At 46.8% G+C, this 16,401-nt stretch overlaps 1 protein-coding gene across 1 annotated transcript in view; it reads right to left on the bottom strand.

Moving 5' to 3' along the window:
- The window catches only part of LOC149333220 (saccharopine dehydrogenase-like oxidoreductase), a 55,165-nt gene that overhangs the window by 28,210 nt on the left and 10,554 nt on the right, over window positions 1-16,401 (bottom strand). Inside the window, exons 2-4 of the mRNA XM_089557681.1 lie at window positions 8,782-8,888; window positions 5,980-6,060; window positions 2,307-2,436 (exon numbers count right to left, since the gene is read on the bottom strand). Coding sequence (XP_089413807.1) covers window positions 2,307-2,436; window positions 5,980-6,060; window positions 8,782-8,888 — 318 coding nt within the window. The remainder of the gene's footprint in view (window positions 1-2,306; window positions 2,437-5,979; window positions 6,061-8,781; window positions 8,889-16,401) is intronic.

Here is a 16,401-nt window from a genome sequence, read left to right as displayed (position 1 = left end):
GCTCTCAGAGGGGCTGTTGTTCATGCAATGGTTAACATTCCTGAGACACTCATCACTGCCTGCGGTCGGCTGTGTGGAGTCTGTCCTTGCTGCAAACGAAGGTTTCATTGAACGTTGTCGTTCATTGTGTACAAAACGTTAAACTATTATAAATTATCCTCCTCCAGTCTCTGCGTGTGTTCGTGAATGGACATACCTTTCTTCTCAAATACCTGCCGTACTCATATCTTTTCGAAGTGTAGAAACAAAGACGCAGGTCATGGCCGGACGCGGGAACGCCACGCTTGCAGATGATAATGTGCGCGACGAAATAATTGCAACAAAAAAGTACCCCAAGAAATAATTGCAATAAATAAGCAAAAATACAAACATTGATTCCGTAAAGGTTCTAGAGTGCAAATGACCATTTCCATATATCTTTTACAAACCAACGTGCAAAAAGTAAACTATTTTATGACTCGCAGAAAAACAACCGCTTAGTGTAAGTTGTCTTCTGCTGCAAAAAAAAAACGACCCTATAAAATCTGAATGATCGAACTTTTTAGACGAATAACTAAGCTTGTATACCTATTTTGCCAGTTTGTATACCTAAAAATATCACCCCATTCTGAAGCATCGCAGTTCAGTTTTAGTACATTCAGCGTCGTTTGTTCGTCCTAGAAAAGCGGGAAAAACGCAATGAAATCTTTGTCATCAGTGGTCGCGGCAGCCGCATGGAACTTCTTGACCCTCAAAAGAAGACTAGTCGGCAAAATAAATCCAAAAACAATAATAAAGTATCAAATGGAGCGGCTATACAAACAGAACCTCTTGCACATATACAACGGTTATGCCGTGAATGCCACATACATTCTTCTCGTAGAACAACCACACAGTAAGCTTAGGCATCTCCCGACATCTTTGTGAATTTCTCCGTTGCACTGGCCTAACTTTTTTTATTCTCACGGGCAGATTTTAGCACCTATTTTGTCAAGAAATTGATTCTGGAAGTGCAGAGAGAACACGCCCAACTATATGACCAGCCTTTCAATGCAAACTGAACGCTGATGTATTTTCATATCTGGTTTCGCTCATGCATTAGAATATTCAGCGGCACTTTTAGCTTCCGAATAATATAATAGCTCAAACTTTTCGCCCTCAGAGGGGCGAAGAAAACAGAGGGATAACCGTATCGCACCCCACCGCCCTTGACACCATTACTGCCCATACTTCGAAGTCCAGGCTTCAAAGCACGGTGACAGGGCCGGTTTCCCTAATGTCCCATACTTGTCCCGACCAGTTTTCTCTTATGGCTGATACAAACCTGTCCAACATTGCCTTAGAGACGGCATTGTCTCAGAATAGAGACGGCGACCAGTTACTCAATGAAAAAATAAAAAGTTTCAGTATATGATGCACAACATACCTTATGTTTATTTGTTTTTTGGCCGGAGTCTTCATTTGTCACGACTCACTCTTCACTTCAGCAAGAGCTTTCATTTACGACGCTCAATGGAACAACCGCGACTTTGATGTCAACGTCTAGCTGTTTGTCCTGAAGAAGGCTGCTCATATTTCGAAAACGCGCTCCCTGTGCATCGCCATATTGCTCTCTATACTCTTGTCTGCACCAGGGGCCAGCATGTGTAAACGATACTCTTTCAACTACTTTGAGGAAGTTTACGAGATCTGCTCGTACACGATCTAAAGGTCTTCAGCTATTATTTTAAAAGCCTCCTGGCTGTTTACTTCCACATGCCTGTTCAAGTGGCACGTCAGTTAACCGGTCACATGATGACGCAAGAGTGCAGGCATGTGACCCAGATAGGCACATGGCCACGTGACCCAGATAGCCACGTGACCCACATAGCCAGGGTACAAATCCTAACTTTCGGCTGTGCCTACAGGCTCGGTTCGCAGCTTTACACGTCAGATACGCGCTTAAGAACGCAACAGCTGCGTATACCACTCAACGGGCAATTAAAAAAACGTTTTGTAATGATGTCGCAAGATCCGTCCCGATATCGATGCCGTCAAGATCACCATACCTCAGACACTAGGGTTCAGGGATAAAGATGGTAACGTGAGGATGTCCGCTCTAAACATCAAAGGAGTACATCCAGAAGAACAGCATGCCGCCTCCACTACGGCTCCAAGTCACCGTGCCGCGCCAGAAATGCATGGTGTACTAGTCCCCTTATGCATGTCACTTCGAAGCAGATGGTGGATTTTTTTTTTCTTTCTGAGAAAAAGTTACAAGTTCCTGACAACTGTTCTTGTCCCAGAAGCGAGAATTCCATTGAGCGATGGAACGACAGGAGACGCACCTTGGAAGTGCTTTCGTATGAAGGACAGGCAGGTCTCAGCACAAACGCTGCCCCAGCCACATGCGCTCACGACCAGGATTCCTTTCTCGCGAGCGCCTTCGTCGAATTCAGTCTGCAGCTGTTCCATGTACTGCAAGAAGCGGGAAAGGGAGCGTCAATTCTGTACAAACATTCTAACAATGGTGCTTTCGAAAAAACAAAATGGCAGCAACGCTGTCAGAAACAGATAGGTGTGCGAAGATTATTTCTTATTTCTGAATTATTTCTTGCTGTCAAGACCTTTATTTTAACAGAAATCTGTCAAGATACTCATTATATCTTAGGCTTTATTATTTATAAAACAGGTAGCATTGGGGTTTAGCCTAAAGTGACCAGACGTCCCGATTCAGGCGGGACATGTCCCTCTTTTGTGGGCCTGGTCCTGCTGTCCCGCCAGCATGCTTGTGGGATGGCGTTTTGTCCCGCCTTCGCTACACTGGCTACACGCGCTCTGCCTAGCTTCACCAACCAGCCTAAATAATGGCAAAAACAAGCCATTGCCAGGCGGCTCGCGGAAAAGCGCTCGCAATTGCGAGTCGCGTCTTTTCTCGTCCTTTTCTCGAACTATAGCTAGATATAGCCAAAAAAACATTTAGAGTGTTGGCTAGCTAGTGAGCCGAAGTTAAATCCGGGTACAAAATTGTTTGCCTATGCTATAGTTATGCATTTGTCCGCGCTGTTCCCTCCGCGTGCTTGCGTTTGTTTGTTTTAATGCTTCTTTGTCGCACCAATGAAAATGCCTGAATGGAAGTGCAAGTTCAACGGAGAACTGGGTAAGGAGTTCCTATTCCTGAAGAAAGTGAAATCTGAGTATGATGTCCGCTGCGAGAAATGTGGAAGAGACTTTTCCATCGCCCACATTGGACGTCTTGAAATTTTAAAACACATAGGCACCGTGAAGCACAAGCGGCATATGTCAGCTGCTGCGTCTTCCATTGTACCGAAGAAGCTTTTCAGGCAAGAACATGACCCCCCCCCCCCCCCTTAATGTCCCGCTTTGGGGTCAGAAGAATATGGTCACTTTAGTTTAGCCTGACAAATGTGCCGGCTCCGGGTGAGAGCTTGCAGGGGCTCTCCCAGAATGCACACGTGCATACATTTTGGAAGCCACACCAGCGGTGGCTAGGGCAAATAAACACACATCAGATACAAATAACTTTTGGGAAGCACCGGCGCCATGACCGTGACCCTCCGAATACTTTCCCAATCCGCCGCATGCTGTTCACACGGTTGCTGCTGGCGTTCGTTGCGCCACACGTGCATCTTTTCACCTGTTGCCATCTATATTTCTTCCCTCAGCAACGCGGTCGACCAATCAGAAGCATCTAGTAGTCACGTGATCGGTGAGCTCGAAGCGCACTCGAACTGCGTGTTCACGGTTACGTCATGGTGCATGGTCACGTGATCGATGCTGGTCACACGGAAGGCTTCAACGCCAGTGAACAGAATGTTTCGCAGCGCCAGCGCTGCGAAACATTGTTCGCGTTAATAAATACTGCGAACCAAAGTTACTTCTGTGCACGCAAGGCGGCAATTTTCGCTAATTGACTGTGCAGACTGATGGACCGAAAACGGTACCACCATGAACAAAGGACAAAACAACGATCACAAGACAAGCGCACGGTTGTCGCTTGCGCGCTTATCTTGTGATCGTTCTTTTGTCCTTTGTTCCTAGCAGTAGCGAGTGCAATCTCTCAGTATTACTTTTGTGCAGAACGCGGCAATCAACAAGTTAATGACGACTATACAACCGCTTTTATGTCAAACTACACAATTACTGCACACCTTGTAAGTGCACCCGTACCATATTAGCTCGAAAGTGTACTTTCAGGGGCAGACGCAAGTGTAGCTTTTACCTGCAGTCTGCAAAGAACAGTGAGTGATGTAGCCTAATTAGTGCCGTTGACACTATTAGCAAACTGACACTGGTATTGACTGGTGATGCGCATTTTGCAATTACTGCGTTGTCCGTACGAAGTTAACTTGTGACGGTGTGGTTCTGTTTGTGGCAAACAGATGCAAACGCACAAAAAGGAATAAATATTCCTTAAAACTGCACTTTCTTGATAAATGTATGTTCTGCCAACTTGTTTATAGGCTTCAGTAAGCTATATCGCCAGGCTAGCTCGTTCTGCATGTTAGCTTGGGAAACTGGCACACACAAAGGGACAGGATGTCCTGTCTTTTTGTGTGTGTCAACCACCATCAGCACAGATATTCGGCTCAATATTGGAATAGTACTGCACGCTAACGACAAATAATACTGTACGCTGACGATACCAATGTATTCTCCTGCGGACAAGATCTAGAAGCCCTCCGAGTAGAAACCAATATATGGCTGCAAAACTTATCCACATGGCTCCGCACTAATGAACTAGAGTTAAACGCTACAAAAACTAAGTGCATTATATTCCGCGGACGTAACAAGTGCATTAAACAAGAAATACTAATTCAATTTCGCGATCAATGCATCGAACGTGCAATAGCTCATAAATTTCTTGGCGTCATATTTCACGAACATCAAGACTGGTCACCTACCTTTGAAAAAGTTCGCATTGGTATCTCTAGGTCCATTGGTATCTATATAAATTAAACGACCTTTTGCCTATGTGGCTAAAGAAACAACTATGCTACACACTGGTACATTCGCGTTTCCACTACTCTCTTCTTGTTTAGGACACAGCACCTAAAACAAGCATAGAAAACATATACTTAATACAAAAGAAAATTTTGCGAGTAATGGATAATGCACCGTACCTTAGCCCCACTGCCTCATTGTTTGGAAAACACTTATTGCTTACACTATGGAATGTTATAAACAAAAGGATAGCGTTAGCCACTTACTTACAAATGCATTCTGATCCCACCGCCTTTTGTCATAAGTATCATGCGAAATCACACACCTACAACACACGGCACATAAGCTATAATAAGTAAAAAATACGTACGCACTACGGCGCCCAGAAACTTAGCTACAGAATTTCCATTTTCTTCAACGATCACCATCCTGCTGTAGACATTATTAAAGAAAGCAAGTCATTGAAAGCTTCCAAAAATTGCTTAACCATGTATCCGTTGTCACTCCAGGCATAACCACTCTTTTCGTTTTTTTTTTCGTTTTCATTCTGTGGTTTCTCACAGTATTTGTCCAATTGTACATAAATGTTCAATGTGAAATTAGTACAGTTCAATGTTAACCGATCATTTCTGTATTTCTATCTCGTTTTGTGTTTATTTTTATGCGCTGAATGTCTTGTGCCCTCGAATGGGAGCAAGAAGGGCGCCGACTCTGCCAAGCATCCATTTGCAGTTTAGTCTTCGCCCTAGGCAACTGTACCATTGAGTTGTCTGAATAAACACTTTGACTTTGAAATATATTGGCAAAGGCATGTCCTATAAAGGACCGGAGTAAAACCATCCATTTCTAATATTAGGTCGATTACCGGCCCTGCTTGGGACGCAGCGTCTTGTTTCACAGTTTCACAAGTTGGTATGCTTTGTTTTTCAATTTCTCGCCGACATCTAGACCAAAATAAAAGGAACTGAACACAACATTATAGAGGAATTTCACCTCCTGTTCTCTGCGACGCAAGCAATAAAATAATGCGACCAGGTGTAGAAAACTACCCCTCACCTGAGTTTCCGCGCTGGCGTCAATGTGATGGGTGCCACTCTCAACGCACGCCTCGACAACCTGTCGCCCAAAGAAGCCGTACTGGAACAAGAAGAAAAGTGACGGCGGTTATTGTTGGATGCGAACACAGGTGCAAAACGTGCACGTAAGGAAATAAAAATTGAGATGTGCAACGACGTGAACATATACGAGGGGGGACCCAAAAAAAACCGAACTGAGAGCGCGCTGCCATTCGTAGACGTAGTAGAGAGTTCTACCGCTAGATGGGGTTAGTAGAGACCTTCACGAAACAGCTGTGCAGACGACATCAATTTGAAGGTAAACATTTCAGAGTACCGTTGTGTTTCGCTTGCAGTTATTTGTTCCGCCTGCGAAATCTTTATGGCAAATTTAAAAGAACAAAGAGTGTGTTTGAAGTTTTGTTTCCTGCTTGAAAAATCGTCAACAGAAGCTTACCAAATGTTGCAACAGGCTTTTAAAGAGGATGCTATGAGCCGCACACAAGTGTTCGAGTGGTTTGGGCGCTTCAAACGTGGTGAGATGAGTGTCGAAGACCATGCTCCTTCTGGGCGTCCTTCAACGTCTCGAAACGATGAAAACGTTGAAAAAATCCGTGAAAAAAATGAACGAAGATCGTCGTTCCACGATCGACCAAATTTCAGAAGAGACAGGTGTGAGTTGGAGCTCGTGTCAGCGAATTTTGACTGAGGAGTTGCAAATGAGACGTGTTTCTGCAAAATTTGTTCCTCTCATTCTCACACAGGATCAAAAGAACATTCGATTGAATTTGAGCCGGGATTTAAAAAATGAGATTGAAAGTGATCCAAACTTCTTGACAAAAGTCATTACAGGTGATGAGAGTTGGTGTTACGGTTATGACCCAGAAACTAAGCAAGCGTCAAGCCAGTGGAAGTCTCCCAACTCTCCGAGACCAAAAAAAGCAAGACAGTTGAAGTCCAATGTGAAGACAATGATCATTGTCTTTTTCGATGTTCGCGGAATTGTGCACCAAGAATTTGTTCCCCCTGGCCAGACTGTTAACCAGCACTTTTATTTGGAAGTTTTAAGACGTCTGCGAGAAGATGTGCGGAGGAAACGCCCGGAACTTTGGCGATCAGGTGACTGGTTCCTTCATCACGACAACGCCCCCGCACACACGGCCTTACGAGTGATTCACTATTTGGCCTCTCGGGGATGGGCTGTCGTTCCCCAACCTCCATATTCACCAGACCTAGCCCCGTGCGACTTTTTTCTCTTTCCGAGAATGAAGAAAAGCCTAAAAGGGAAGCGTTTTGGTGATGTGGAGGCCGTACAAACAGCTTCGCAAAGGGCACTGGACGATATCAAAGTTGAAGAGTTCCAGAGATGCTTCAAACAATGGGAAAAAAGACTTGACAAGTGCATCGCATTTCATGGAGATTACTTTGAAGGTGACTGAAGGAATTTTGTGCAAGAGTTAATAAATAAAGTTTTTATACAAAAAATCCGGTTTCTTTTGGGTCCCCCCTCGTATTTCTTGTCTTCCACACAACACAACCTACTGTTTCTTAACGCTCCGTGATTAATTGGGCTGAAGAGGCTTACATGTAGCTTTTTTCTTCGGATGTTTTTTGTGGTACATTGTGGATAAGACAATGCACCTATAGGGCAAGAAGTGCCAGCATATCCGAACGACTAAAGGAAACTAGCTAGGAGAATAACTTATCAAAAATGTAACTTATGTAACTCATGCTTGTACATCCTAACTATGTCTCCCAATAAACTGAAAATTGCGCCTCCCTATTTCTACTATCTCATAGTGAACATTTTATTTTGTGCTTACGTCTATAACTTAGGACTAATTAGTAGTGTTGTGTTGCGATTTCACATGTTGTTCTTCTTGTCTGTCATGTTGTTCCATGTTCAGTTTGATTTAACTGGTAAAAAAAACCTTTACATGTTTCGTCTCTTCTGCGCTTCCAAATTGCATGGCTTATCCAAATTCAACCTGTACTTTATTATGTTTATGAATTCTGTATGCTCTCTGCTGCCTTGTGATGGGCTCCGGGCCTAGTCAAGCTACTCTTTAGTAGCTTTTTGCCCAGGGGCCTTTTTCTCTTTCAAAGAAATGAGCAATATGTGTATGTGTAATAAGGACGAGGTGCAGTATATTCCGGGGATACTCTCAGGTCATGAATAGTGGCAGCGTACATTATATTGTTGAACCTTACAGGTATCCCTCGAGGGGATATCTGTAAGGTTCAACAATACAATGTTGCACACTGTCACTACTTGCCTATGGTGCAGAAAACTTGGAGCATAACGAAGAATTTTGAAACTAAAATTAGGACAATGCCGCGCACTACGGAAACGATAAAGTTTGTGGTAAAGTGGTCCCTTCCTGAGATACAGGAAGGGACCAGAATGACACAGGGAATGAAGGCGACCTGCAGGTTAGCGCCTGTCCTGTGTATTGTGTGTCGTCTTCGTCTGTCAAGCGCTATGTATACAATACAAGACGTTATGATGTCCTAGCTGAGTTTAATAAGAAAAGAATGGCATGGGCAAGACATGTCATGCGAAGTAATTACAACCTGTAATCGTCTAGGGTATCACAGTCGATTTAAAGCGAAACCAACCATGGCAGGGGCAACAAAGATTCAGGTGACCGGATGGGTTTAGGAAGTTTGTGGAGTGAGTGGACGTGCATTGGAGATCGATGAGTGAGGTCTTTGTTATGCAGTGAATATATTTTGGTTGATTAAGGCGATCATTTCGGAGGCCCTCAGCTGCAATCTCTTCAAACATGAGCGCCCTACTCACAGGCCCGACCATGTTCAGCACTAGTCGGGTCCGCTGGGCCATGGACAGGAGGGAAGCCGCGTCCGTGACATCAGCCACGATCACCGGCACGCCGTCCAAGGCATCCTCTGCGTCTCGCAAAAAAGAAAGCACTATTTTTTTTTTTAATTTTACCGTAGTGCCACCTAATAACGGCGCAGGCAGCAGAGGGCAAAGTTCATGTGCAGATCGGTGCCTGTAGAGTTTACTTCAGACTGTGAAGCAAAATAGAAGAAAAGTTGTAATAGATTACGCCAGCAGCGAGGCCTATCCAAAACTCTGCGTAAGAAAACAGTGGACTACTGAAAGAGTCGCACGTCACAAAACAAGAAACAAACAGTGACATCACATGCAAGGATTGATTGATTGATTGATTGATTGATTGATTGATTGATTGATTGGTTGATTGATTGATTGATTGATTGATTGATTGATTGATTGATTGATTGATTGATTGATTGATTGATTGATTGATTGATTGATTGATTGATTGACTGACTGACTGACTGACTGACTGACTGACTGACTGACTGACTGACTGACTGACTGACTGACTGACTGACTGACTGACTGACTGACTGACTGACTGACTGACTGACTGACTGACTGACTGTACCTACGGTGCCGCACATACCCAGCAACTCTGGACAAAAGCATTTTGCACGGGAAACTTTTTATGAACACTATATTTTCCTATTACGCAAGATTTCGCTATAACAATCAATATATCCGCAGATTACCCGATGGCAGTCTTGATTTTTTTTGTTTATTAACGTCCTTGCTGTCGTCCAAAGCGTCCCCCATTGGTTTTCTATGGGTGTCTAAAACTGTTCGATGCAATCGATTTAAACAATTTAAGAAAAGATTTTGCTACATATCAGAAGAATGGACCATTGCGTTCGAATTTTCCGTAAAAGTACCTTTCAATTTTTCAATTTTAAAAATTTTTGACTGAAATTATTAGACATGTGCTAGCAAAAAGGTGAATCTTGTTAAGTAGTGTGCTGATTAACCAAGTTATACTCGTGAACTTATTAACTATTACAGCGTGGTGACTGGTTATAATTAGACATTTGTAGCTGGCGCTTAGTAACACCATATCAGTTTTTAGAGTTTAGAAAACGCGATTCTGCTCGGCGCTGCGCCACGACCACTTCTGCTTCACTTCCACGACATATTCGTCTCCGAGCAAGAGGTCGGGCAGTTGTCCCCAGCAAGTAGTACCTCTTCTCAACAAGGAGGCAGGCGAGAAGTGTGAAACTATTCCGCAGAAAAGCCTCCGCGTGTAGAAAGAACAAGTAAAGCGAAACCTTTGCGAGGAAAAAGAAAGGTGTGACACGCTTACTGTTAGCCCTGAGACAGATAGCGCGTTGGCAGATAAGACAAAGGTCCCGCGCCAGAAAGAATGCAGTGAGGTTCGGTGTGAACACAATGACAGAGCCAGAGAAGGGACACCGCTGGTGCAGCTGGCGAGCACTGGCAGTCAGGAAGTGGAGGCGGTACTAAGCGGCATAAAGAGCGAACGGGAATTGCCTGACGCCAGCAGTGAAGCGCCAGGCAAGAGCGCAACGCTCGCCGGAAAGTGCCACAGAGACGAGATTGTTGTTGTAACCCGGAAAGGGGATGATGATGCTCCGTTAGGGAGACAGCAGGAAAATGAGCTTTGGTGCTCAGACGGAACCAAAGGAGTGAACAATTCGACAGTTGAGCCGCCGCTTAGCACTGTGAGCGAAGCCCAAGTAGCGTCGCTACGAAAGAAAAATCGCGAACGCGACAAGCGATTGAGAAAGGCTAGGGCAGGTGCTAATGCTGATGCGAGGGCCGGCAAACTAACTCGGGACAACTGCAGGAATATGACCAGCTGACGCGCGCCACGCCCCCCTACGGCCTCTGCTCCCCCTGGCCCCTCACGACGGAGGTACAGCGAGAGATCGTCGGCATCGCGGGAAAACGCAGCACACCACTATGTGCGGTGCAGCAGCTAGCCGGAGCCGTCATCTACGAGCAACTGCGCGACCATCTGCTTGTGTTCACTGACGGCTCCGTGGTGAGCGAAAACTGCTCGCTCGCTGCAGCGGCCACCATCCCCGCCCTGCAGCTGCACCGCCAGCAAAGAGTGGTTTACCTGGGCTCTTCGACCACGGCGGAGCTACTGGGTCTTCGCCTGGGCTTGGACCTGGTGCTCACCCTTACTCCGCCGCCACCCAGGTGTGCTCTGCTGTGTGATTCCCGTGCCGCCCTCAGCCGCCTGCAGACTCCCGGCCGTGGCACCCCGTTGCTGTGCGCGTTACGCGAGCGCATTGAGCGCCTCGCGGAGCGCAGATGCAGTATTCGCGTGCAGTGGGTGCCCGGTCACTGCGGCATCCGCGGCAACGAGCAAGCCGACGAGCTCGCCACCGCCGCACATCAGCTTCCTCCCAGCGACGAACCGCTCGCCCTGGAAGACGTGCGTGCGGTGATCCACGACCACCTCCGTCAGCAACACCCGGACCCTCGCATCGCGCGAGGAGAGCGCATTTCTATCGTCGGCGCGCGCTCACTGTCGCGCCTCCAGCGGGCTATGATCATCCGAGTGCGCGTCGGCTGCGTGTGGCCCGGGGTAAGACGGGTGCGCCACGGACTTTCGTCGAGCGACGCGTGCGCTGACTGCGGCGCAGTGGAAACATTGGAGCACATGCTCCTTCGCTGTACCGCTTCTGCAGTGCCGCGTCGCGAGATGCTCGCGGCCTACAGGGCGCTGGGAATCATCCCGGACAGTCTCGAAGCGCTCCTGTGGCCGCGCGGCAGTGCGCGCACCCGCGACAGAACAATGGTGAGCCTGTGTGTGTTCATCGAGCAGGCAGGCTTGACTTCCCGCTTGCTCTTCGCCAGGTAGTGCACGCGTGACAGGAACGCTCCGTTGGTGCTACCTCGGACGGTATACGCGGCCGGGCGCCCCACCCCGGCCGCTAGTGCAGTGTGTCGCGCGCGCGATTAGTCCGTGACAGGACGCTATATGTGCGCGCGGCTATGTACATTGTGTTTACATCTTTTGTGATTGTGCGCAGTGGTCGCTCGCGCGCACTGATTTTCGGACAATGTTTGGACATTAGCGCGCGAGCGGCGCGAACTTGATTACTTTTGTATTTTGTAAATAGTGTACAAAGCTCTCCCCTATCCTTTCTTGCTGTCGCTCCCGTCTATACTTCTCCTCACTATCCTCTTCCTTTCCCTTTCATTTCCGCCGGCTGCAGCTCGGGTGCTTAAGATATTAGATAGCAATTGCCGCGGCCGGCAACACTCTTTTGCTTCACTTTTTATTTATTTATTTATTTATCTTTTTTAAATAAACCACTACCACCACCGCGAGAACTGTTGAGAGAAAGGTAAAACCCACAGTGTCATTTTCCCGAAGGCGGCTGGGCCCGATGAAAGCCAAGGTGACTGCCCTTGCGGGCCGAAAGAGGGACAGACGGCGTAGTCGTTGGACACGTGACGCATGCTACGCGTTACTAGCGTTACGAAGAATAGGGCTCGACAGCCACACAAACGGGCGCCGCAGAGAGCGCGTGAGTCGGAGGGGGACGCGACAAGCCGGGGCAAAAAAAAAATGGAGAAGGCGCCCTTTCCGCAGTAGGTCGCGCGGAGGCGGAACCAATCAACCCCGCAGTTTTCTCGAAGCACCTGCTTGTGGACCGGCCATCCGACCACGACCGCGCAGGGCGCGGCTGAAGAATGTCCAATTCGGGGAATAAGTGTTTGCCTTTTTTTTTTGTGCATTGACTCACTGTAAAAAAACGAGACAGGGGTGAAGGCAAACGAGTTTTCAGTTTTTAGTGGTAGTGCTGAGTGGTTTTTGTAAACTTGATGATTTTCGCTCAGTTTGCTGCTTTTAAAGATGTTTGATTTTATAAAGTACATGCAAGAAGGGTACATTGCATGAAAATGCGTACGCGCTTAGCTGTTCTTTCTAAGCGGTCCGGAATGCTCTTTAAGAACCAAAATTGCTACTATGATTTTTTCGTTCGTTTTTGAATTAATGTGTATAGTGGCAGATTCGGTTTTTCTCAGCTTGCGTGGGTCCTGAAAAGTTTCAGTGTGAGCTTTTCTCCAATAGCTATAGTACCGAAATTGAATCCCTCTTTTGGAACTGGTTTGCTCGGAGGGAGGTTGAGTGCTTGCTTGCGCATGTGGTTGAAGTTTCAGAGACGCCTCAAAAGAATTTGGCCGACGTAATAGAAGACCACGTTGCGAGCGGCAGAGGGCTTCTGGCATACTTCTGCGAGCAATTAGCCCAAGTCGTCTCTTCATGCAGCAGCGATGACTGCTACTCGCCGAGACTCGTCTGGCGGGGGAGGTAGCTGTTACGACCCATCTTCAGACCCGCGATGAATCGGTGGTGGATTCAACCGCGGTAATTTCGAAAGGTCGTTTGATCCCCAAGATGACCCCACCAAAAAGAATGACCAGCTAGGAAATGGTCGATGGAAGCTCTTCCCACGCTCGGCTCGGTGCCAACGACCTTCTAGAAGGACCGACGACAGGGGAAGAAAGGGTGCCCCTCGTCTGAAAAAAAACCCGGAACGAATCAGAGGAAGCCAGCGCAGCTGCGGCTGCGACGTCATCATGCCACACCTGTGTTCGATGGACGCGAGCTGCCAACACACTGCGACAGGGATGTGGACTTACACTTCCTCCTCACCAGTTCCCAGGGGTGGGCTCTACAACAGGTGTCTTCGTTGGCTGTGATGTGTAGTGCAATCTTTTGTGTCACGATGAATTGCCGCCTGGTGAAAGGGCGGAGCCTTGGGCTATTTAACCTGCGACCAAAGTGAGCACGAACGCTCTGAACCTTGGGTAATAGGTTCATCCAGAGGCTCTGAACCTTGGGTAATAGGTTCATCCAGTGGCTCTGGGCCCTGGGTAAAAGGCTCATCCAGTGGCTCTGGGCCCTGGGTAAAAGGCTCATCCAGTCGCTCGACGTCATGAACACTTAACTTTTGATTCCTTGTTCTTCTTTTTGCAAATTATGTAAATAAGTGTCTTAGTTTCTTGCCATTAAACCTGCTTGTTTTCGTATTCCCCAACCTACGAAGCTTCAGACCATTCCCTCATCCCGGATGAGCCCCCAAGGAGACGCAAGAACTGGCCACGCTACCCCGAGAGCCGTAACAACTGGTGGCAGCGGTGGGATTCGGCTACCTTGAGTTACAACACCAGACAGATGTTACCACATGCTATACCCGCCACGCAAAACTGTTATTGAACAAACTAGCGGCCGCATAAGCATTAGTGAAAACACGGCATTGCGGATTTGTTTTCACTTTTTTTTTCTTTTTGCTCGAAGAGGCTGCAGTCGTATGGGTCCGTAAGTGTAGGCTGATCTCGTATGGTGACCGGATACATGCAGCAGGACATGCGGCTAATTTACGGTATTTCACATCTACGCATAACCTCAGTCACCAGGCTTTGCCGCCGCCTAAGTTGCTTTCCCTGCCAATACGCCGACATCGGCACACGGAGGAACCAGAAATGGACTTTGAACGGCGAGACTGAAAATGAAATACACTTCACATTATGCGCGCGTTATGGCACAGTGAAGAATGTGGAGGGGCTCAGCAAGGTGAGATGTAGCCACCATAGGACGGTGAGGTCTCGAAATAGCCTAAATTGGGAAAGAGTGAGGAGGAAACTAGTTACAAAGGAACCCATCAACGAGCTAAGTGAAGAGAGAAAGTAGGGCAATTCTGGATCTCTGAGAAAAACAGATGATCGGCTTTAACAGACGGTGATAACCTTAGTGCTCATGAGATGAAGGATAATCTCATAAATATCATTACGCAGTATGCCTTAAAAGTAGGGTAGCTAGAGAGGATAGTGGAGGGCTTCTGGGAGACGAAATACCTGTTTGAAAAACTCCAGAGCACGCAAGCCTCTGACCCCATAAATAGGGTAAAGCTAGCAGAACTTTCTAAAGGTGATCACGAAATGCAAGTAAACCGGTAAACGACAAACGGAAGTATATTATGCAGAGAATCCAGTAGTCTCTAAAGTTGGTAGGCAGCCTAAAGCGGGCTAGAGGGAATTAGTCATTGGCGAAAATCAGATGTATTCTCCAAGAGACAAGGAAGGCAGTGTCATTAAAAATATGTATAATATAGTTAAAATACCCGAACAATACTACATAGATCCCAAGAGCAGCCGAAAAAAATTGGACGGGACACTTGAGCTCCGTCTTAAGGCCTGTATTGGGAACAGTTGGGGTAAAGAGTTAATGAAGAATACAATGCTAATCTGTGATTTACTGATTACGTTGGCTTGCTAAGTGACTAAGGAGATGAACTGCAAAACATCATCAATTAATTAGAGAGGCATAGCAGTACTATGGGTCTAAAATTTATATGAACAAAGCCAAAGTAATGTACTGTCTCGCAAGGAAACCCAGTTCACAACTGCTAGCCAAGTGCTGGAAGTGGTAAGTAAAGGGCAGGTAGTGGTCGTAGATCCGGATCCCAAGAGTTAAGTAACTATAAGAATAAGAATGGGGTGGAGCGCATTTGGCAAGTTCTCTAAGATCATAAAAGGCAGTTTACCAATATTCCTCAAGGGAAAAGTGTATAACAGCTGTATCTTACCAGTATTGACCTATGGGCAGAAACGTGGAGGCTATTGAAAAGGGTTCTGCTTAAGTTCAGGACAGCTCAGTGACCTATGGAAAGAAAAATGATGGATGTAATGTTAACAAACAGGCAGAGGGCAGAGTGGGTCAAGGATCAAACGCGAGTTAAGGACATCCTAGTCGAAATCAATAGGGAGAAATAGGCTTCGGCAGGGCACGTAATGTGAATGCAAGATAACCTATGGTCCTTGACAGAAACAGACTGGATTACAAGGAAACGCATACGAGGAGGCGGCAAAACAAGATAAAAAATGAGATAAACAAGTTCGCGGGGATAGGGCGGCCGCTACTGGCACACGACAGGGTTAATTGCAGAGACATAGGAGAGGCCGTTGCCCTGCAGTGGGCGTTGTCAGGCTGACCATGATAATGCGATAGCGTAGTGGGTTAGTTCCCATATATACATAAGATACTTATCTATTTCTTCATAGATTCATGGAAGTGATCATACCCCTCTTGGCGCATTGATGCTGCGGTTAAGCCATGCGCCACCGCCTTGCGATGGCAGGTGCTCCCAGTGGTGGGCCTTGTGCGGCCCAAGTTGCTCTTCCCGAGCGACCAATTAGTATTTTAACTGCCACCTGCCGCGGTAGGCAGTTCGCTCACTATCTGGTGGGCAGGTTGTGATGACTCCGCAAGGTCACGCGACCTAGGTGTTCCACCTGCCTCCTAGGTTGCTCTCTGGGGACCACCTGCGAAAGCCATGCCCGTGATGTTTCTCCCACAACGCCGACGCCAGATTTTTCTGGTGAACGAGGCATTTAACACTATTGCGTTAATAATCAGAATTCTGATAATGTTGAAGCCAGTAGTGTGGACGTAATGGACATGTTATCGGTAACGATAGACAGAGTAAAGGAGGCCTTACATTCAATGCAATGATTGAAAGCGGCTAGGGATTGCGTAAACGGAAGTCCTCCTGGAAAATGTAGGTGAAAAGAGAG

The sequence above is a fragment of the Amblyomma mixtum genome, chromosome 8 (genome assembly GCF_055824585.1).
Source record: "Amblyomma mixtum isolate Tamu chromosome 8, ASM5582458v1, whole genome shotgun sequence".
NCBI classification, from domain to species: domain Eukaryota; kingdom Metazoa; phylum Arthropoda; class Arachnida; order Ixodida; family Ixodidae; genus Amblyomma; species Amblyomma mixtum.
This window is presented reverse-complemented; position numbering and strand designations above follow the sequence as displayed.